The sequence below is a fragment of the Lepidochelys kempii genome, chromosome 2 (genome assembly GCF_965140265.1).
Source record: "Lepidochelys kempii isolate rLepKem1 chromosome 2, rLepKem1.hap2, whole genome shotgun sequence".
NCBI lineage: Eukaryota > Metazoa > Chordata > Testudines > Cheloniidae > Lepidochelys > Lepidochelys kempii.
In genome coordinates, this window is record NC_133257.1 from 197,871,273 (window position 1) to 197,894,402 (window position 23,130).

Consider the following 23,130-nt stretch of genomic DNA (forward strand, 5'->3'; position numbering starts at 1 on the left):
ATCCTGCAGGCTTTAGCATCTTAAGTGGGTAATCACCCCAATTGAGATTGATGATGATTTCATCTAGGTCTGCTCTGTCGTTGATAACATTGGAAGCATCAAGAAACAACTTGACGCCCAAACTGCAAAAGCATAGTCAGTAAAGGGGCACCTGATCAAGAATGTTCTTCATAAACTCAATATGCTGATAAGTAGAGAGACAAACTGAGGATTTATAATGCTTTGGTGGCCAGTATTTTGACCTGTGGGATTGAAACATGACCTCTCGGTGTCAAAATTGAAAAGAAGTTGGATATCATTCAGATGAAGCATGTACAAAAGATTGAAACTCTCAAATGGACAAATTCAAGTTGAATGAAGAGATCCATTTTTCTAACTAAACATGTCCCACTACCTCAAACTGTCGCCCAACGCTCTAAAATGGTATGGTCATCTGCTCCGAAGCATACCAGCTTCTTTATGGGAAAAATCTTAGACTTTCCATCAATAAAGAAGGATCAAAAAGGCCCCCAGAAGACCTAAAACATGGCTGGTCAGCATCAACAGATGCCTGTCGCTCACATGCATCCTATCCTGTAACACCCAGACTCAGGACAGAACATGATGTTGGTGACCTCTATGCTGTCCAAGTGACAGCATGAGAACAAACATAACATAATCTAACTTCACTCCAAGACATTTTCATTAGTTTAAAAACTTGAATATGATTCTTTTAAAAGGCATTTTTAAAAAAAGTATTTAGTCTAAACTGAGTTTGACCTGTTTATTATAGCAGGCATTTACAGTTATAGACTTTCATTCCTATTACTCAAATTTGTTTTCCAGCCCACTCAAAAAGACAGGGGATGGCTCATAGATCCTCTTGGAGGTAATCCTTGGTGGACACTACTGGTAGCTGCTTTTCCTGCATTACTCTGTACCATTCTCATTTTCATGGACCAGCAAATCACAGCAGTAATCATAAACAGAAAGGAGCATAAGTTGAAGGTAATAGTTAGCTTTTTTTCATTTTTCGAATATATTCTGAACTCAATTGTAAGCATGTAAGACAACTTATTGCAAAAGAAACTTGTTCAGTGTTCTCTAAATAGGCTACATAACCGTAAATAGTGTAGGTCTTTGAAACATAAAACTAAATTGCAGCTACTTAAATGACCTGTTCATATCTAGTAACAAAACACATGGCTACTAGTGTGGTGAGCATTCTAGAAATCTATCTAGAGAATTTTTTTTAGTCATTTAGTGTATAAATCTTTTATGTACTGCAAATCTTTTTGCAGGTAACTCATTTCTTTACTTGACTTTACAGAAAGGCTGTGGCTATCATCTTGATCTGCTCATGGTTGGTGTTATGCTGGGGATATGTTCAATAATGGGCTTGCCTTGGTTTGTGGCTGCAACTGTCCTGTCTATAAGTCACGTCAATAGCCTAAAAGTAGAATCTGAATGCTCTGCCCCAGGAGAGCAACCTAAGTTCTTGGGAATCCGGGAGCAGCGCGTGACAGGGTTAATGATATTTGTTCTGATGGGCCTTTCTGTGTTCATGACCTCTGTTTTGAAGGTAAGAGATAATGGTTGTTCTAAAACATAGCATGTTTTATATTTTAATATCATTATTTACTATTGGATAATATAAGCAAGTTTAATATACGAATTAAAAGAAATCCACTTTCATTTTACAGTTGTCATTTTAGAGTTAATAGAAATGATGGCATAGATGAGAGTAAAAGACATCTGAGAAGATAGAGGTTATGATAAACACTCGTTCCTTATCTCAAATGCTTGATTACTTAAGACTCTTTTCTGACTAGTTATTTTACAGTTTTCCGGGCTCGGGGTTAACTTGTGGCAGGTCTGTACTCTAATGCATCTAAGGCAGAGGTGGGCAAACTACAGCCCATGGGCCACATCCGGCCCGTGGGACCGTCCTGCCTGGCCCCTGAACTCCTGGCCAGGGAGGCTAGACCCTCGCCCCTCCCCCGCTGTCCCCCTGCCCTGCAGTTATGCCACTGTGTGGGCAGCATGGCTTGCACCCGCCCACCTCCCAGGCTTTCCAATAAGCTTGTCCTGCTGCTGGCATGGTAAGGGGGCAGCGGTGTTGGATAAGGGGCAGGAGGTCCTGGGGGGCAGAGAGAGGGCGGTTGGATGGGAGGGGGTGGTCAGGAGACCGGGGAGAAGGGAGCGGGGGGGTTGGATAGGGGGTGGGGGTCCCGGGGGGACAGTTAGGGACAGGGGTCCCAGAAGGGAGCCGTCAGGGGACAAGGAGTGTGGGGGGGGTTGGATGGGTCAGGGGTTCTGAGGGGGGCAGTCAGGGGGCGGGAAGTGGGAGGGGGCGGATAGGGGGCGGGGGCCAGGCTGTTTGCAGAGGCACAGCCTTCCCTACCCAGTCCTCCGTACTGTTTCGCAACCCCGATGTGGCCCTCAGGCCAAAAAGTTTGCCCACCCCTGAGCTAAGGGAGTGAAGGAAGAGGAAAGATACGATAGCTCTGTACACCTGCTTGAGTGGCAATAATATAGAATAGGAGAAAGATTAAATGTACACTTCTCAAGGAAATGATTCTATAAAAATGGCATTGTGGTATTTCATGTTTGTCTCAGTTACTTACATATACTGTGTTCTCACTATTCACACAATATTGTGTTTTGTCTATTTAGCAGTCTTGCAACTCACTTTGGTATTGGAGCATCAACCTCAATCCTCTCTGTTCTATGCATTGCTATGCATAATAAAGGTTCTGCAGGTTATATTAGGGCCTCAGTTCACATCTGCATTATCTCTAAATTATTCTTTCAGTGCTTACAGAGATAGAGATGGCCAGGAATTTTTCATTGAAACCAAAACTTTTCCCTGAAATCTATCAGTTTTGATGAAAATGCGAGCGAGAAAGAGACCTCCCCACAGACTAGGTAATAGCTTGGTGTATAGGAAACTTGCTTGGAATATGGGAGACCCTGAATCAGGCAGAGAAGGGACTTGAACCTGAGTCTCCCACATCCCAGGTGAGCTCCCTAACTACTGGTGTGTGTGAGGGCGTCTGTTTTTTTCCACAAATTTTTTTGAACATGTCAAAACCTCAACATTTTTCATGAAACAGAATTCTTGTTTTCTGACCAACCCTATTCATATGGCTTTAAAGTATTAGAGGTTGACCATGGGTGTTACAGTAAACAATGATCTTAAAGAAGAAGTTTTGATTAGATTGTAGGAAATATCCAAACAAAGCAATCTAATAATGGGAAAGCCACCAAGAGGTCACTAAGGCACTATCAATGGAAACATTCAAAAACTGATCCTCTAATACTCTTAACAGAGTATTGTAGAGAAGTAAAGATGCAGAAGATTGGTATCTGACCTATATTGTTTCTTTCACATTTCACAAATTCTAAACGTTTAATGCTTGATTTTTATGAAACTCAGTTGTTCAGTTTCCATGGAGCCAAAGGCAGCTGGAAACTAATAATGAATGTCTACTCCTTGTGCAATACTCCATCTAATTTTCTTTTTAATTTAAATGGCTATTGCCTTTCCCTTTTGCTTCCAACTACCCCCTCTCCCCGTTATGCTTGGCTGTAAGCTGTTGTGCTGTTGTTCAATATATTGATGAAAAGCACGTATTTTATTTCTTCGTACCTGATTAAATGTAGTTGTCGTTCAACCCCAATGAAATTTCTTAGTATGCCTATTTAATAGGAAAATGTCCTCACTGTGAGCCACCCCACCATATGTAATGAACATGGCTTGGGCACGGTTCATGATTCTGTCTCTCTGTCAAGTTTCAGTAAAGGCCTGTGTTCAAGATTAGTTGTAAGATGCACATGTATATCCTGGTTGTCTTCAAAGCATTTAGAACTTTTCAGTATAGTCAACTGGAAGGGAAAGTCAACCTTGACCTATATCCTATAAAATACTCTTCATTAGAATATATGGGTTATAAAGACCTGATCCAAGGCCCATTAAGTCAATGGAAAGATTCCCATTGACTTTTGTAAGCTTTAAAGCAATCCTTTATCAGAGCAAAATATGGCGTTGCAGAATTTGAGGAATGGATAGTTCAGGAGATTTTAGAGACCTTTCATTTCACTTGTGTTAGCTGGATTAGTGACCGAAAAGCAAATATCATATGATAGCATATTATGTGAAATAAACTGGTGGTCTCAATCCATTTCTTAGCAGATGGCTGTCTGTATTATATAAACCAAATTATTTGGTACTAACTGGCACTCAGGTTGCAGTGTCAGACAGGCCAAGGATTGATTGGACATGCAGACTTTTCTTAATCCTAGAGGCAGTCCCTTTCGAACATGGTTGAAGCACAGTGGCAAAACTGCCCTCTTCCTTGTTGCTGCCATGTTCTGTATTTATTCTCTGGTTAAATAAGGGACTTCGGACTCTACATATGTCAACCTAACACTGAAAAAAAAAGAAAAGGAAAAATTAGATCCCTTCCTTTAAGCACCTTCCATTAACCTGGACTGCCATATTTTACTATGTAATTTTATAAGTGCAAACTTTTAACTTTGTTTTTCCCCCCCTAGTTTATTCCAATGCCAGTTTTGTATGGTGTCTTTCTTTACATGGGAGTATCTTCACTAAGGGGCATCCAGGCAAGTTCCATTTTTATTAAACAAGCTGATTGCTTTTTTTAGAAAACATTTTGTACTTGATAAGGCTACTAAAAAACCTATTAAATTTAAATTGTCTTTGCCTGGAATATCCTTTCTATGAATAGAAACATACCACGTGCTCAGGGTAAAATTGCAAATATGATCTGAAATCAGTTGCTTTACATCAAATGAAATGGAAACTTTAAAATGTCGTTTTATTGAAATGTAAGTAAAGGTACAATGTATTGTCAGATTAGGATGTAGAAACGGGTACTGAGCATTATGTCTGGATAATTGCTCTTATTTCTGGGACACTTAAATTCTGGCATGTGTTCTTTCACTGGGCACTTGTTGAACAATATGAAATCCTTAAATATTGACACCCATTTTCTAAAATACAAAACAAGTAGTGACTTAAATCAAATATACACTACATTAATGCATTTCATATATCGGCTGTAAAATGAAGGAATCTTATTTTTAATATTCCCAGTGTCTTTAATTATCCTGTCCACTTCTACGCGGATAAAATCATTAACTGAGGATGACTTTCTTCTCAATATATAGTTTTTTGACCGTATAAAATTGTTTGGAATGCCTGCCAAACATCAACCTGATTTGATCTACCTCCGTTATGTGCCACTCTGGAAGGTCCACGTCTTCACAGTTGTTCAGCTCACCTGTCTAGTTCTTTTATGGGTGATTAAAGCCTCTGCAGCTGCTGTTGTTTTCCCTATGATGGTAAGTTCTTTCCCAGCATCTTTGGGAATCTATTCATTTTCCAAAAGGGTCTGTGGATTAATGTATCTCTTCAAGGTTTATTTGCTGACTGAAAAAAGGTTATAGTAAAAATCCTCCTTTTTGGAAGCCAGTTATGATTTCTTTCTTTTCTTTAAAATAAACATCAGATTTAATTGAAAAGCTGTAGACTTGGTAAAAATTTATGTTTTGTGGTAGTTATCTCAATGGTCCATCTGTTCTTTTAGTAGTGAGTCAGATCTATTTGTTTGAAGTTATGATGTGATAACCTTTGTATGAGTAGAAAAAATATTCTGTCCTTGGTTTAAGAAGCTGATAACGTATTAGCATATACATATTTTTATTTTTCTGACATTCATATAAATATATTCTAAAGGATTCTTCTTATTTCCTGAAAGGTGCTAGCATTAGTTTTCATTCGTAAGCTCATGGACTTATGTTTCACCAAACGAGAGCTTAGTTGGCTGGATGACCTTATGCCAGAAAGTAAGAAGAAGAAAGAAGATGATAAAAAGAAAAAGGCAAAAGAGGTAAGTGTATAAAAGGCCAAAAGTGAGTTGAAAATTGCGAGAGGAAACTGCTACAGAAAACCTAAGCAAATACCCTAGTATTTAGAAGGCAATGTAATTGGCATGAAATTTAAAAAAAAAAAAAAAAAAAGTAGTTTACATTAAATAAACATTAGGTTTTTATATCTAAGGTAATTAACCTTTGGAATTCTCTGCCTTAGGAGTTACTGCCAGAATCTCTGTTAGGATTCAGGGAAAGAATAGGACAACTATAAAAATATTAATGGTATGGAATTTGATACCTAACTGTGGTTCAGTGGATTTTTCAAATTTAGCATCAGAAGCAATGTCTACCATGACATACTGGTTGTGTTGGGATTTTCACCAGTCTCTAAAGAAATAAGGTGACACCCTGTCCCCAGTGAAGTTAATGACAGAACTCCGTTGACTTCATTAGGGCTAGGATTTCATCCACTGCATGTGACAGGGCTGTAGTTAAAACTGAATAATAGATACTTATTTACCAATAATTTTGCCTGTATAATTTTCCCCATTAAAATTTCAGATAAACTAACCCTCTCATCGCCAGTTCCCTAACAAACCTTTTAAATACATCATTAGAGGTTCTTATTTACCTTAAACATTATTTAGCCGAGGGGAGGGAGAGAAAACTATCTCGGGGAAGTTCCCCCTGCCACCACAATATTCAAAGGTAAATGGGTAATTTTTCCTACTGAATTGATGAAAATGTGTAATACTCAATCTCCTTGGCTTGGGCTAATTGTTCTTTCTGCTTCTTGAGTAATTTTATGTCATGCATGTGACCTGCAGGAAGCAGAGCGAATGCTTCAGACAGTGGACAGTGAAACTGTACATCTTCCATATGAAGGAGGAAATCTCTTACAGATTCCTGTAAAGGCCCTAAAATACAGGTATGATACAACTTACTGCTTTTTGAAATTTGGGTTTTTTAAATCGCTTTGTATTACTTGCAGTATTTATATTTTTTGCTTTAATTAAATAAACATAATTGACATATTTGAGTGAACAAATTTACATTTAAGCTTGTGACTCAGATAGGTAGCTGGGGAGGGCTTGGGGAATGGGAAAGAATTGAAGCAAATCTTGCCTTTTATGATATAGGGGCTTGTGTGTCCCCTTTTTTTTTTTTTTTTTTAAATAATTGCATTTTAATAATTAATTTACATAACCATCTTGAACAGATCAGATGACTCAGTTTCGACCAGCTGTTCACAGGGTGAAGAAGCTGTTTTGGTCAGTTCTTGTCTATAGAATATTTGTGTGTTACTATGCATGGCTAATGATATGAAATGTTAGGTTTCGTTTAAGTATAGTTAACTAATGGCATTAGTTGAGCCATATGTTTACCAGCTGCTTTGATTTATAAAGTTGAGGTCTAAAACTGTCTTTTGCAGATCATAATTTTTACACCTTTTTAATTATAAGTTTGCACACATAAAATAGTTTTCAGATTATTAACTGGAACCAGAGCAATTAAAAATAACATGCTTACTATTTGGATAAATTATCTCAGTTTTTCTCTTGCTGAGAATGAGCCTTATTCCCCACTGTCTTACATGTTGTGGAGTCATAGCTGAAGAAAATTTGAAATACTACTGTCCTGATAAGATAGAGTTTCAAGCCTACTTTGCATAGGTATGAATAGATCCATAGGTGCATGTTAGTGGAGAATCAGGCAGTGTCTAATCATTCCTGTAAAGGGACTGCATTTGTGGGAGGGATTGAAGAGGGGGGGAAGAGTGGCAAAAATGACTTGACTGAGACACTGTGTGCTATCTGTATAAATACTTGTTCAGGGGTGTGGGGCAGGTAAAAAGTAGATTTGAGCAACATCTAGATTATTGGCAATCTAGCAAATATCACCCGATTTCAAATGCTGGATCAGCAGGAAAAGTTGACAGTTTAGGTCTTCATACTTCATGATATAGGTCACTTGAACCTCAGTTCTTTTTATCAAATTCAGAATAATAGTGCCTTTATGCTTTCTTCCCTGATTATTTCCTGGGTACTGGTCAGAACAATTCTGATCTCTGAAAGATGTCAGCCTTTATTAAAAAAAACAAAAAGTACGACGTAGTTTTATAATTCCTAAACAACCCATAATGGATTTTTGAAAGATTAAAGGAAAAGATATTTGAGAAAATGAAGTATCTAATTCATATTACAGTGGGAGGGGGTCACGCACTTCAGAGCTTCTGTAGGCCAGACTCATTGTATACAGCAGGGGTTCTTTGCATTCCACCCCACAACCTCTCTGTGTGCCACACTGCCATCCCCCTCTGTTTCAAGGACTCCCTGCAACTCCTCCCAGTCTTCCCCATGCCAGGGGTTCTGTGTGCTCTCCATACCCCCCCATGCCAGGGGCTTTGCACCCCTTTTCCCAATGCCAGGGGCTGTATCTGCCTCTCCTTCCCCCATGCTAAGGACTATGTGCTTCCCTAACCATACCATGGTCCCTCATTCTGCCCCAAGCCAGGGGCTGTGTGCTCACCATCGTGCCCCATATCTCCCCCTATCCCCCCCAACATTAGTCTGGGAGATAAGTCTGTCAGGGTGTCATCATGTCAAACTCCACTGGGAGGCTGAGTGGAGATGAGGTATGGGATTGTTATGCTAGAAGGGCATTAAAGATGGTGCAGTTGTTTGATCTATAGAGAATTGCAGAGGTGCATGAAGCTATGGGTGTGTTAATCAGATGCCAGGGGCTCCGTGTGTCCCATGTTCCCCCTTTTGATTTTCTGATTCTTCCCACAAATCAGTAGGGTTCTGGCAATTGATGCCTAGAACATTCCTTGAATTTTTGGAATTGATGGGATGCTGTGTTCAAAAGTTACTATGTTACATACAAACAGTCCTAAGCTGCTACGACATGGGAGACCACCCAGGATTTGGTGTTCTAAATTTCTGTTTAACTGCATTAGGGTGATTTTTACTTAAAATGTCACTTGTGGCTATGTAAGTGATAACAGAAGGCACTACTGATGTGAACGGTATGGGTGACAAAGTTAATGCTTTGCAAGGTATTGAGTACTAACCAAAAAGTATGTTTGTTCTTCAGCATTGATCCCTCAGTTGTAAACATATCAGACGAAATGGCCAAAACTGCACAATGGAAGGCTCTTGCCATGAATACTGAGAATGCCAAAGTAACCAGAGCTAACCTGAGGTAGCTATAATTACCCACTTACACATTTTCTAACTGCAGTTTTGTTTGTGTTTAGCAGCTGTTGGCTGTGAAAATAGTTTGTTTTAAGAATGTATTTTCTATACCTTGAAAATATATGGGAGAATATATATTGACATCTTACTTTCAAGAGACACTTGAGATTCTGAAAACCTTCTTTTTTTGGTGATCTTTACCAAGAGGTTATACAGTAACGAGTGTCATACCTGCTATGAACCCTTTTAATTAAAATGTAAAAAGTATTGTCTCATAATTAGAAGACCTTTCCAGTTTGCTTGAGATATGTATGCTAATCTGAAAGGGATTTAGATTACGAAAAGTTTTATTGGCATGTGTTCATAAAGGATCTGAGTATCAGAAGGGCCTGGGAGCTGCAGGTGCTCAGTACATCTGAAAATCAGACGCTAAAGCTAGTGTCCCATCCCCAGCAAAACAGCCTCTGCGTGGCTTCCTGCCATCCCATCTTCATAGGTGTCCCTTTTCGCTGGCCCTATCTCCTGCACTCAGAAAGGATAGAATTAGGAATTGATGGGTGAGGTGTTGCATCATCTGTATACTCCCCATGGATTTGCCCATTGAGGAGATGGAGGGGGTGGAGAGATCCTCAGAAGGATGAATTCACTGGCTTTCTGACTGCTTTGTGTTGTCCGAGGACCTTGTCCTGTTTTTTGCTTTCTGATTTTTTAATCCCTCCCTGTCTTCACTAACCAAAACTTGTGTCTAATTTTAAAGTTTCAGTGGAAAAAAAGTTTTATTTCAATGGAGATAAAACCATTGAAATGGTATACTGGAATGTTAGGGCTCTATGCAGCCATGAATTCTCTGTGACTGGACTTGCATGCTCCATGATGGCCAACAGCCTCTTTCTCATATGGAGTTAGTTTTCATCCCTAGGAGCAATCACCTAATACAAACTACATTCTGAGTGATTCCTCCCGGTATTCTATTGGAGGTTCTTCCTTGGTTGGCTGAATCTCAGTCAAGCCAAAGGGAGATAAAAACCCAGCGACTGCTTATAGGAAAAATGGGAGCTAACACAGCACACTCCATTTAGATTGCTAGTGGGAGGCATTTTAAAATTCTTGTGTTGTTCTGCCTCTGCCCTTGTCAGCAACTCTGTAAGGGAGTTATCTCTCTCTAGGGAGTAACTCTTCAAGTTTCATGCTCTGTAAAAGGATGACTCCTGAGAATTAATAGTTGACCATCTCTCAGGGGAGAGGAGATTACTTACACACAAACTCTCCTCCTCTTTTTCTCCTCCGATCTTATCTGCAGTTCCCAGGCAAACAGCTAAAATATATTTTGTTGTTGTTTACCACCACCATTATCATATCAGCTAGGACTTCATTGTGCTAGGCGCTATACAAACACAGAATAAAAAGATGCAATCTAAGTATAAGACGAGACAAAACATGGAGACTGACAGATAGAAGAGGGAGTATAAGGAAACAAGGAGACCAATATCGGTCAGTGTGATAGGCAGTAGGCTCAGTATAACAGCAACCTGACTATTGTCAAGTTTATTGTAGGCATGGCTTCAAAGGAGAATTTGAAGGAGAGATTTGAAGGAGGGTAATGAGGTAGCTTTGCAGGTGTTTGTAGGGAGCTCCTCCCAGATGTGAGGTGCTATCTGGGGAAAAAGAACACAGGTGCTTGTTTGAAAATTTAACAAGTGGATGATAGAAGTTGTCTTTGGCTGATGTCTCCCTGTCAATACTGAATGAGATGACATGTTGACCATGAAGGGCTTTAAAATTGAAGACAAGTAGCTTATGTTTGATGCAATAGAAAAGCAGGGGAGCCAATGGAGAGTTGCAAAGAGAAGGGTGACATGGTCAAAGTGATGGGCCAACAGTGTTTTAAATGGATACAAGTGGGTTAAGATTGCATTTTTCAAGGCTGGAGAAAATGATGATGTAGTAACTAAGATGAAGAGAGTAAAGATGTGTGCATGGATAGGAAATGCCACATCTTCGAGAAGTCATGCAAAAGAATCTGCAAGATTTAGATGTAGCCTGGATGTGAAGACCTAGATGGGGGTCAGTTGAAGATGATGTCCAAGTTACTGGCCTCAGTGACTGGTATTATGATGATGATGTCCACAGTGGTTGAGAGGGATATAATGGGAAGGGTTTGGGGGAGAAGATTGAGCTCTGTTTTAGCCACGTTGAGTTTGAGCTGACAGCTAGATGTCCATGAGGAGACATCATACAGGCTGTAATTTTAGTTTGGGTAGAAGGAGACAGATCTGAGTCATAAGCCTACAGATGGTAGTTGAATATGTGTCTGTGGATGAGATTATCCAGAGATATGATGTAGAGGGAGAAGAAAAGGGACCAAGGACAGAGCCCTGTGAAACTCCCACAGGAAGTTAAATGGGGGATGAGGAAAAGGAGTGATTAGAGAGGTAGGAGGAAAACCAGGAGAGGACAGCCACAGAAGCCAGGTGAGGACAAGATTTCAAGAAGAGCATGGGCTACTGTTGAAGGTGGCTGAAAGGTCAAGGAGGATGAAGATGGAGTAATGGTTCTGGCATTTGGCTAGAAGGAGGTCTTTGATCAGAATGGTTTCAGTGGAGTGCAAGAGGTGGAAGCTGGATTGGGAGAGGGTCTATAATGGAATTGGAGGAGTAGAACTCCAGACTGTAATTGCAAACAGAGTTTAGAGATGAAATGGAGATGGGGAAGTGGTGGGAGAGACAAGCTGGGGTCTAGGATGGGTTTTTCAAGGTAGGAAGGACTGAAGCATGCTTGTATTGAGGGGAAAGAGCGAGAGAAGAGAGAGAGGTTAAGGAGAAGAGTAAGGAAGGAGATGAGTGAGTGTGAGTCATATCAGGAAAGGAATGAGGTCACTGGGCAAGGGGAAGGATTAGAGGAGGAGAGTAGATAAGCTTCTCATGCTGTCGAGTATCTCTGGCAGAAATCCCATGAGGGGACTGACTTCTTCCACTACACATTCGTGTTCTCCTCCTTCAGGTTTCTTATCTTCCCTACTAAACAACTCTAATTCTCCAATTTAATTCAGCCCCACTCCAAAAATTCTGGTTGCCTTTTCACAATCTTAGACTCACTCCTCAAACTCTCCCCTCCCCTGCTCCTCTTTTCTCCCCCCACAGAATCTTGCCAATTTCTTCCAAGAGAAAAATAATAAAATATTATATGGCCTTCCCCTCCTATAACTTTGTCTTCCTTCTCTCCCTGTCACAGATGCAGAATGTAAAGTTTTATACATCCAAGCATTTGATTCATTTATTTTTCCCTTTGTTGGTATCACTGGATTGGTTGGTCTGCTGCGGAACCATCTTTCTTCCCCACCAGTCCATATAGATATTTTCAGATTAATAAGGCTCTTATAGGATGTATTCTACAGTCTTTCATTCAGCTCTGTGGTGCACTGTAGGCCAGTCTGCTGCTCACCTAAAGGACTGATATTAGGAGGCTCATTCTTAATTGAGTTAATGCCTGTTCACCACATTTACACCAAAGCTCTTTGATTTTTATTTTTTCCAGTTACCCTTCTCTCAAATCTTTTGAGGAGCTGGTCTGTCTTTTTTCTTTAGGAGTCTAGACAATTCTTCTTTTCTTTAAAGATGCTATCCTCAGAGTAGTCTTACTCATGCTCACAATCCAGAACTACCAAAGCTTTCAAACTCTTAATATTCAAAGCTTTCTGGACCTCTCAGGTAGTGGCAGATGTGAGACACTCCCTTTATTGGTCATATGTTGTTTCCCGTCAATGCCTCAATAAACTTCCAGCCAGTTCCTTGATCATGGTCAGGCAAGAAGTTCTCGGAGAAGAGATGCTTGAGATCTCCCACCATAGTCACTCTGGCACTGCTTGACAAACAGCTCTACTTTCGGGATGAATGATTTCTTCCTTTCATCCCTGACCCTCCAATCAGCTTCCATTTAAATTAGTTTGTTTCTGTTTTTTGATTCTCCAAGCTATATGGCTCCTTTATGCAATAATTATAAAAGTGTCATTGGCCTTTTTTTTGGTGCTGTCTATTGTAATGTTTTTCTATTGTGAGATAACATTTGATGTCCAAGAATAAATATCTTGTGCAGATGGTGTCTTTAAAGAAGGAAAAATACTTATTGTACTTCTGCATCAAAGATCTCATGAGATTGTCACTCAGACACTTGTTTACCTTTGAGTTCGATGGTCCTGTTCTTGATGTTATGGGTTTCTCCTTTTGATAGTTACAGCTCTTCATGCATCACTTTGGATGTTGTTACACTTACATTTCAAAAGAAAATATATTAATTTTTATGGTACAAGTTACTGCAACATCCTTTCCTTTGGCTTTGACAAACGTATTCTTGCCCAGTCTCATCCATTCAGAATGCTGCTGCAAAGATCCTTTTCCCTTTTCCTTTGACCATATCACCCCTCTCTCTGCATCCTCTCTCTTCTGTACGTGTTAATGTGAAAATCCAGTCACTGTAGAATGGCGCAGTTAGCCATCTGTAGTTTTTCGTATTGTAATTCAACTAGCGAGCAGGTAGAGTGGCTGTTGCTCTTGTGGGAGACATGCACATAAAGTTAGTGCCTGAAGATACTGAATAACCAGGAAATCAAAATAAATTAGTTTTTTTGATTTAATATCTTATTACATGCAAAGTATAAAGAATTTAAAAAAAAACCTTTAAAATGTAGCAAACAAATCAAATATGAAGCTAAGATTACAGACCAATTCTGTGTATCATACATAACAATAAATGAGTCGGGTATCAATCCAAATAAGGACAGGCTCAAAGGAGCAGCTGTAAATTAATTAATTAGTAGAATAAGAAAAGAGGCTAGCCTAAAATTCAGCAAGTGCATTAAGGACTTGTAAAGCATTGCAACTTTGCACTGTGCTCATGCCAAATCAGTTAAATCCAGAGGTGTAAATGAGGTGTTCCCTTCCAAAATCATCTCTGCGCATGCCTGGTTTCCTGATTCAGATGACTATCAAGCATACATCTCATATTTTTAATCCAAAGATCTCTGCACTTGCCAGTCTGTGTCTGTAATAAAGGAGCAGAAGAGTTAGATGTCCTGAGAATGCTCTGGCCACATTCTTACCCATAAAATTGAGAATGCTTGTTGCTAATTTTAGTTTGCTCTCCTTGCTTTTCCTGAATTAATTTGAAATCAGCAGTAACTCCCTTTTCCTGCTGCATATAGGTATCTCTAAATTACAATCCCTTTCCAACTCTAGTTAAAATATTTCCAAGAAGTTTATTCTAATTGCTAAAAAAAAAAAAAACCCAATATCTATTACAATTAGGCTGCAATAGTAATTAGGCAACTAATTAACTAATAGCAATTAGGCAACAATAATCTCACAGTAACATTTAAGAACTGTTTGGATAAGCTTGGAAAGACTGGTCAAAAGGCAGCACATCAGAGTTCAGGTCTTTGATATTGCATACCTGAGGTCAACTGTTCCTCCCAAAAGGAATGAGATTGGAGGAGGTTGAGATGTACCTTGTATTGCTCATCAGTGACCCTTCCTTTCCAATTACCTGATATTTGGAACAGTATAGGTAGTAATCATGCCATCTTTTCCTGTTGCATCAAATCCTAGATTTCTCCTTTCCATTGAAAAGGGATAATTTTCCCATTGGGTAGTCTAAAGTTTAGAATATGTTTTTGGTAAATAAATGTTACAATCATCTGATCCCATTGCATCCTCCTTCCCCGCCACCGGTGGATGCTGTTTGGACTCAACCGCTGGATCCCACATGCTCAAGGCTTGCTGGGTCTGATTAGAGATTAGGCATTGTCTGTCCCTTTGTCCCTGGGCACACTCTTGGGGTACAGATCCTTTGTCTAGCACCCCTCCTTAGAAATGGGACTTCACAATCCAACTGCATAGACATAGAAACTAGTGCCAGCCCTCCCAAGCTTACTAAGTAGGCTTGCATACTCTGAGTTCCATTGAAGCTGAGGACCATACAGTTTAACCCTTTACAGTTTCCTTCCTCATGCACAATGTGACAGTGAAAGCAAGTAACCCAGAGACTTTTCAAAGTAACTTCCAAACCAATCACATTTCACTCACAGACCAAGCACAAGAGAGATACTGATTTAAGAAAAAATAAAAGTACCTGCATTCAAAACCCTGCCTCAGTTTCCTTACCACTCTGAGAGCCCTTTGGGCTTTGTTCAGTGTCTTCTAGGGAACCCAAGATCCTTCCTTTTCTTCCTGCACAGTTTGCCTTCTGGTTCTTGTTGATTATAAAAAGGCCATTGAAAAGACTTCTTTTATAAAATTCTAGTTCCCCTTGCTAAATGACTGCTGTGAGCTGCTTGAAGTTCTTGTCAGGTAAAGAGTTGCTTAGTTATGACCCACCTGAGAAAGGACTACTTTGGGTGGCAGCCATCTCATTGTTCATGGGGTCTTTTATTTGAATAAAAGACAGTTCAGGTGAACAACTCCTGATTGTTCTCCTTTGCTAACCCTCCGCTAGGCACAAGCATTTCTCCAGACATCTGCTGGAATCCCAGTCCAATATGGAGGTTAAAAAGCAAAAGTTTAGGCACAGTACAGTTTTACAATCAAGATGGTGTTCACAAAATAAATGGAGTTTGCAGATTGATATAGATAAATGCAGACATATACTAATCCATCACAAAATTTCTGTGATATAAATGGAATTTATGACAAATGTTTCTCCCTCAACCCCCACACCTCCAAAAAACCAAAACACTTGTTCCATTTCCATATAATTAACAAAACTGAATTTCCCTGAAAATAATTATATGATGTAGATACTATTGTTTGGTACACATTTTACTGTTGATACATTTAAATGGCCAAAAACATCATTTTCTGATAGGGCATATCACAGTTCACAAGAATCTTACGGTCAGGGTTGGAATGCAAGAGCAGAATGGTATGCAAGATTTTACTTTTAGGTTTGCTGCCTTTTCAAACTAGTACTGTGTGTATGAGATTTTTATTATAAATGTATCCATCTATAAAAATCCCAAACTTTAGCATGCAAGCATCCAAAGTTTGAAGTGCTTGGCTTAATCTTTTTGTCAGTTTTTTGGAGACCATAAACCTTTGTCTTTGCTTTCAACAGCCCTGAGAAACCAGAAAGTGTGAAAATAAGCATGGAAGATTCACCTGTAATGAAGTATGTGGATGCTGAAACATCATTATAGAACGAAATCAAGGGGAATTATATATGTGTGTGTTTGTATATGTATATATGATTGTAGGATATCAGACCATTGAATGGTGATTTCCATGTTTCTTTAAGAAGTATCACGTGGACTGCAGTTATTAGCACTGTAGATACTATACGTGTATAATGAGATGTTCATACAAGTAAGATGGGTGGTGATCACGCCTCAAATATTTATTTTATTGGAAATTTTATTTTCATTTTTTAAATAGGAAGATTGAAATGAATGCATATTCTTTTTAGTAATCAATATGTGCATAAATGTCAAATCAGCTTTTGCTGATAATTATTGGTCCACATTACTTAGTATGTTGTAATACGTCTCTGTTGTAACTTCTTCTGCTACAGAATTTTGTTTTCAGTGCAGGCAATTACATTTGAGATTTTTTGCAGGGAAAGTACAGATTGTCAGTTTCCATAGAACAAATGTTAATGTGCCATTACATAAACTGCATATTTGACTTTTCTCCACTATATGATGATGATATTTCTGGATTCTTTGATTCATATTTCATGGCATTGGCCGTTCAGCCATAAATTGATACGTGACGTAGTCCTTAAAATATATATAATGCTGTACCATCCCCTTGTAAAAAAAAAATCTATTCTTCAAATCCTATTATATTACTCAATAGCAATACGGGTCCTCTTTAAATGTAGTTTTAATCTCAAATCAGTATTTGATATTTCTGGAACCTCAATGTTTAAGTAATGTAAAATGGATCTCCAACAGAAATAATTTAGTATGTATTTGATTTGGTTGATAACTATTTATTAGAGCTCATTACATTATCGTCTTGAACTCTTAGAGAGATGTTTTCCTCTCCCTGTGCATGCATAACTTCTGTTGACTTTAATGGAAGACGCCACATTCTCAGGAGACTGGAGCCTTTCCAGCATCTCTTGTCCTCATCAGAATGTCTTTTTCTTGAATCAGGCTTAATTCTTTTTTTTAATTTATAAAGTATTTGACTAACTTATCAGCAGTTGGTTAGAATTCTGAAATAGCTTTATGACCAGTATTTTATGGATTACAAATTAGCTTGGGTTTTTTGTTTACAGTTATGATCCTTTCCATTGTAAAGGGCATATTTGGTAGCATATTAACCTTAATTTTTAAAAAAAAGTTTTATTTATTTTAATTGGTATGAATCTTAATGCTGTGTAAAATAAATATGAAAAAGTTAATATTTGTATACTAAAGTAAATTTGATTTATTGGGGCCCTTGGACATTTAGATATTTCACTGAGAATGCAGTTGTTGTGTTCCAAGTTATTGTACTGGTATCTCCAATCCCTGCAATGTTCAGTGTGAGGATTTGTATTTGAGGAAATGTTAAAATTTTATGTCAAGATCAAAATCTCGATCACTTACCTGTTTTCACTGTTGATGTTATTTGCCTTATTCTTTGGGTTTTTTGGTGTTACTTTATTTTCTCAAATGATTTATCTAAATTTTGAGCTGCTAACAGCATTTGTTAGGCTCCTAATAGTTTTAAGTACAAACTACATATATTAAAAATAGAGGGCACTATTTTCAAAAGCACTCACCTTTGGCTTAATTCTGCTGCTCCCTTTGAAGTTAATGAGAGTTTTATGCTTAAACTCTCATTAACTTCAAAGAGAGCAAAGTTAAGCCAAGGCAATGTTTTTGAAAGTACCACTCAACATGGAGTTGGGTGCTGTCAATTTGGGGTGAGGATCATTTTGCAATAAAACTAAAAACAGTAATTGGGTATGGTGGAAATATTGCTAGTGGCATTAAAGTTATATTAAAAAGTTAAACTTGACATACATTACCATCCCCTTTAATTGTAATCATGATATAGTAAAATGGTGCTGATGTGGTTAGGCTGAATTCCAGGGGAAAAAATAAGTTTTTTGACCCAAACAACAATACAAAGCAGTATGAGTAACGCTGTGGAAACTGACATCACAACAATGGCTGAAGTCTGAGCAAAATCAAATAAGGTCTGCACTATCAATTTGACTAATGTTGAGTCAGACACAGTATAGGTATTGCTTCATTCCTGGGTGTTTGTATGGCCTGTTTCTTAGCCTGAAGATATGCTCCTTCAAGGAATATGTTTTTTCCTCTGGTTGAAATAAGATGTACACTAGAATTATGGCTGTCTCTCCCAAATACTCCTCAAACCTCACAAACAATGAAGTCCATGTCTGCAAGTCAACTCTTGACTGTTAAGTATCTTCTTTCTGATACAGTCAAGAAAGAGAATAAAAACTCCTCTGCCCGTGTATGTAGCATTATCCACAGTGCTTTTTTACTTACTGGTCATCCTTTAGCATTTTATTCTTCCATGTCCACAGCTGCACAACAATTTCCAAAGACCCAAAACCAACATCACAGATTTTGAGATTTTTAACCCTTTAATGCCAGAGTTTAGGGTCTCATGACACTGAACATTTTGCATCTGGTTTCCATTGCCAAAGGGTTAATAAGTTTTGGCTACTTTACAGGAATTGGGTATTTTTCTATTTAAAGTAAAAATTTGAAATCCTCTTAGAATCACAGTATTCCATGGATTCTGTTGAATAATGTAAATTAATCAGTGCCAGAATTACCATAACTTGCAAAGTTGTTTACATTTTGTTCCAATGTTCTTGGTTAATAATGTGTTATATTCTCACTTCTTTTTAACCACTGGACATCAGAATCCGACCTGGTTTTACGTGCATAAAAACACAGTGGTAACTTGTGTTTACGTAATTTACTGCTTATTTTTTACTTTGTATAAATGTTTCCTTCTCTGCATTAAAAAAAAATCATGTATACGGTTAAAGTAAAATAGTGAACGACATAGTTTCCTGTACGTATATATATATATAAAATTGTTCCCTTAATAGGTATAAATGAGCAGTGATAATTACTGTACACTGATTTACCTTGGGGTAAAATGTAAAATTAAGCCAATATTTTTCCATTCTAACAGAATAAAATAAAACAGCCCTGCACTTTTTTAGATGCCTTGTTTGCCGGGGATGGAGCTTAATGCTACTGTGTATCTGGCTGCAGAGCCACCTCAGGAAATTCCTTGTGATCCTTTTTAATTTATTTATAAAGATGTATGTTTACATAAATATAGGTCTTAATTTTGACCACTCAATTCAAATATCTCCTGAAAGGTCTCATTTACAAAGCAGTCATTTTTAAATATTAACTTTACAAAAACTCATTTTTAGTATTTTCTTATGTATTACAAGAAACACATTTCTAATTCTGTTTTAGACGTGCCCAAGTTAATTATACTTTCCTCTTTGTTTTAATGTATATGTTTTTTAAGTAAAAAATGCAAAATGTTCCAGTTTGCCAAGTTCATCGTTACAAAACTTGTAGGATGGAATTCAGAGCACTAGTGTTTTTGGTTTTTTTCAGCCAAACGTATTAACTATTTCTCTTACATTTAATAAAACCTCTCCCAGTATCTTTCATTTCAAATGCATTTATCTGTGTAAACAGTAGTTTTCTAACATTTGCCCTTTGCAAAGGCAGATTCAAAGTGCTATCAAATATAATAAATAGGTATAATGTAACAGAGCCTGTAGCATTATAAAGGGTTATATATTGTACATAAATTCTGTAAATGCGTAAAGTAACTTAATTGGTTCATACTGTTTTAAATTCACAAACGTAGAATTTGTAAACCATTAACACCACATGTTGATTCTAATTTGCTTTTGTTTCATATGATTAGTAATTTAATGTTTTAAAATTACTCCTCTAAGTCCCATCTGTTATCTAGCATAGTACTAGTGTGTGAAGGGTGGCTTGTTTATATCAACAGTAATTTATTTTATAGAAAATAAATGTAAGACTAAAAGCACACAGTTTTGAGTCTATGAAAAAGTAGTGTTCAACATGCAAAACAAATTTGCCTAGTGATTTTAATTAAAAATGAATTTTATTTTGTAACTTTTTTAGTAAAATTGTCAACTATAGGAAAAACTTTTAGTTGGAATTGATATTAATCTAAAGACTTTTTCATATTGAATTTAGTACATATTGACACTTATTTGGAGTTCTTGGAGTAATGTGTCAGACATCCAGGGTTTTTCTAAATAATGACTTATTTATTGGTAAGAGACGACATGGCATTTATAACCATGTTTTTCCCTTCTGTTGTTGATACGTGATTCACATTGTTTTTCTGTGTCTTCCAGTGTTCAGCACATTTAACTGAACAAAATTTTTAATTTTGTTATTCATTATATTTGGTCACTTGAGATGTAATTACATACAGTACAATTCCAGCTTTTTATGACTGCTTTTCTAAATAAAACAGTAATGCTTTTACTTTTCTAATAAAACCCAAAGCAAGTTAAACATTATTCCAAATGGAGAAACAATGTTTTAAGTTTATATAAAGTACACAAAATTCTCTGACGTCTCTAATGTAAAAGATCCAGCCTTTGTAATTTGTTTAATTGTGATTAGAAGAAAGTTATTTTTTGTAATGTTTCAAAAAGTTGGCAAAAGCAATAAAAATCTACTGAACTGAATTAAATGTTTTAATTTTTACTTCAATGCAAATATCAAGTACAGGATTAATGGCACTGGTATAAAGCTGTTCCAGTCTCTCTCTTGCTCTCTGGTAAGGGACAGACAACCTTGAAAAATCATTTATTGCATTTGCTAACATTTGCAGACTTTTATGATTTATGGGATGATGTGTGCTCTATTTGTCTACACATGAAAGTTATTCTGGAATAGCTGTTCCTGAATAGCTATTATGGAATAACTCCATGTGTAGACAGGTGCAAGTATCTGAGCAAATGATCTGTATTTGTTGTGCTGTAAATGTGACAGAATGATTTTGTAAGTATTAAATGTATCAATCAAAACTGGACTAGGTATGTTAAAAGGAAATAACCAAAATTTCCAACCAAATAACCAAAGACTATGGCTTCCAGGGAAGGCAAGTTTCTTCTGCTTTACAGTGTAGGTTAAATTTCAATACAGTTATTAAAAGCATGCCTCCACATACCACCACCTTCCATTATAAAGACTTATTTTAATTTTAGCCTCTTTATGAGTTGGAAAACTGGTGTGGATTGAAAACCTATGTAGATGCTGAAGGGAAATAATGTTTCCTCAAGTTTTCTTTTGTTTGAGTTGCAGGTCCTGTACCTAATCATTTCAACTCAAGTTGTTTTTGGTTTTTTTTAACATTTGTCTCATTTTTTACGATTTGTCTTAACTGCTTGAACTAACTGTATGGAAGTTTTAAAGACGGTTAATGCCTGGTAGGCCCGGAGATGGCTGTATTTAAAGGCAATAAGTTGCAAGTAACAATAATTATTAGTGTTTTAGAGCGGACCCCTTTGGGGCACAGTCCCGCTCTGAGTGGGATTTTTGTGCCTTGGTTTAGCGGGAGCGGGTCAGAGCGCTTCCAGAGCTGCGGGGAGCCGAGTGTCGGAGAGGGCGAGGGGCTGTGGTGGGAAGGGGACGCAGCCCTTGCTGCTCCCAACACCCTGCAGTCCCAGTGCATGCCGCCCCCGCAGCGCTGAGGCGGCCGGAGCAGACGGGGCTGCCTCCCTCCCCTTTCCGAGCTCCCCCAGGGGCAGGGCCGCTTCGCTCCTGGGCCCCACCTGGGGGAAGCCGCTGCCCCGTCTGGTTGGGGGAGACCTTGATCCCCCTGCTTGGAGGCCCTGGCCCCAATACAGTGACCCCCATTCTACCGAGTTACTTGGCCAAGCTCCACCCCGGAGCGTTGTTGTGACCATGGCAACAGCGGCGGCGTTTAGCCGTCTCTATGGTGCCCGCACCTTGTAGCATGGAGGACAGCGATTGGCCGGGGAACTCGGCGTCCCTGAAGGACGAGTGATCTGATTGGCTGTGAGGCTGTCAGTTGATCAAAAACAAATTCGGGGGCTGCGGCGAGAAGAGCGGGGCCCGGGGAGCGCCGGAGCGTAGCGAACAGGGGCTTCCCCAAGGGCTAGACCCTCGCCACCTCCCACCGCCGCGCAGTGAGTAGGCGGGAGCCCGCTGCCAGGTTGGGTAGGGTGAGGGGCTCCGGGGCCGGCCTCAGAGCGGAGCGGGCCCCCCTCCCCCGAGAGAGGTCGGGAAATAACTCGCCGGCGAGAGGCCGGGCAAAGCGGCCGCCGCTGGCAGCGGGGCTGACGCGGGGTGCGGGTCTGCAGGAACCGGTGTGTCTTGGATCGCAGGGAAGGTGGCGGGTCCCAAAACAGGGAGGTTGCTGCCCCTGTCCCTGCTATTTGCGAGTCCTGGGACGGGGATCGAGGCCCCCTGAAATTGGGCTGGGGGAAGAGCCATCAGACCCAGTCCACAACTGAACACCGGGGGCAGCCTATGAAACGACAGGGACGGCGGTGAGATCAAAGGAAAATTAGGGATCCGGAGGGGACACCCAGCAGAGAACCCCTGACAGCATCAGCTGCTTCTCCCAGGTCTCTGAGGCGTCAGACGTCTGCCCAGAGGTCTGGTAGGATAAGGGATGACCCTGTCCCCGTTGATGGGGGAGGGGGCACCCGAGGGATTCCCTTCAGTTCTGAGCCCCACCTCACCAGAAATGTATTAACAAGTTTGGAGGAATGAGAGGGACTTGGAGAGTTTAAGGTTAAATACACAGTTTCTGTATAGCATTTCAAACTGGGTTCGAATCGCTGTACAGCAGGGGGGGGGAAAGCAGCAGGGGAAAAAAAGCAATCTGATAACTTTTTGCAATTAACCCCTTGAGAATATGTACAAACTCAGTCTGAACAGTCTAAAAAAGTAAAGTAACATCAGCAAACTCAAGGGAGGATATCTCCGAGGTGAGGCAGACCAGCTAATAGAAGATAACACTGCTAAAATAGAGATTCCATAATA

General features: G+C 39.1%; 2 protein-coding genes across 21 annotated transcripts in view; both read left to right on the plus strand.

The window, feature by feature from the left end:
• The window catches only part of SLC4A7 (solute carrier family 4 member 7), a 161,722-nt gene extending 144,007 nt beyond the window's left edge, over nucleotides 1–17,715 (plus strand). For 8 of the 10 annotated variants that reach the window (XM_073333411.1, XM_073333416.1, XM_073333420.1 and 5 more), the window contains 8 exons: nucleotides 826–987; nucleotides 1,310–1,561; nucleotides 4,537–4,605; nucleotides 5,173–5,346; nucleotides 5,763–5,894; nucleotides 6,705–6,805; nucleotides 8,974–9,081; nucleotides 16,179–17,715. In XM_073333411.1, the coding sequence (XP_073189512.1) occupies nucleotides 826–987; nucleotides 1,310–1,561; nucleotides 4,537–4,605; nucleotides 5,173–5,346; nucleotides 5,763–5,894; nucleotides 6,705–6,805; nucleotides 8,974–9,081; nucleotides 16,179–16,260 (1,080 nt within the window). In that variant the 3' untranslated portion in view covers nucleotides 16,261–17,715. Of the gene's footprint in view, nucleotides 1–825; nucleotides 988–1,309; nucleotides 1,562–4,536; nucleotides 4,606–5,172; nucleotides 5,347–5,762; nucleotides 5,895–6,438; nucleotides 6,586–6,704; nucleotides 6,806–7,096; nucleotides 7,149–8,973; nucleotides 9,082–16,178 lie in introns of those variants that run through there. The other 2 variants (XM_073333418.1, XM_073333419.1) reach the window with 2 other exon arrangements.
• A 4,446-nt stretch (nucleotides 17,716–22,161) lies between these two features.
• NEK10 (NIMA related kinase 10) overlaps nucleotides 22,162–23,130 on the plus strand; it is a 173,638-nt gene continuing 172,669 nt past the window's right edge. For all 11 annotated transcript variants that reach the window (XM_073333431.1, XM_073333424.1, XM_073333427.1 and 8 more), the window contains exon 1: nucleotides 22,162–22,268. The gene's annotated coding sequence lies outside the window, so the exon portion shown is untranslated. The remainder of the gene's footprint in view (nucleotides 22,269–23,130) is intronic.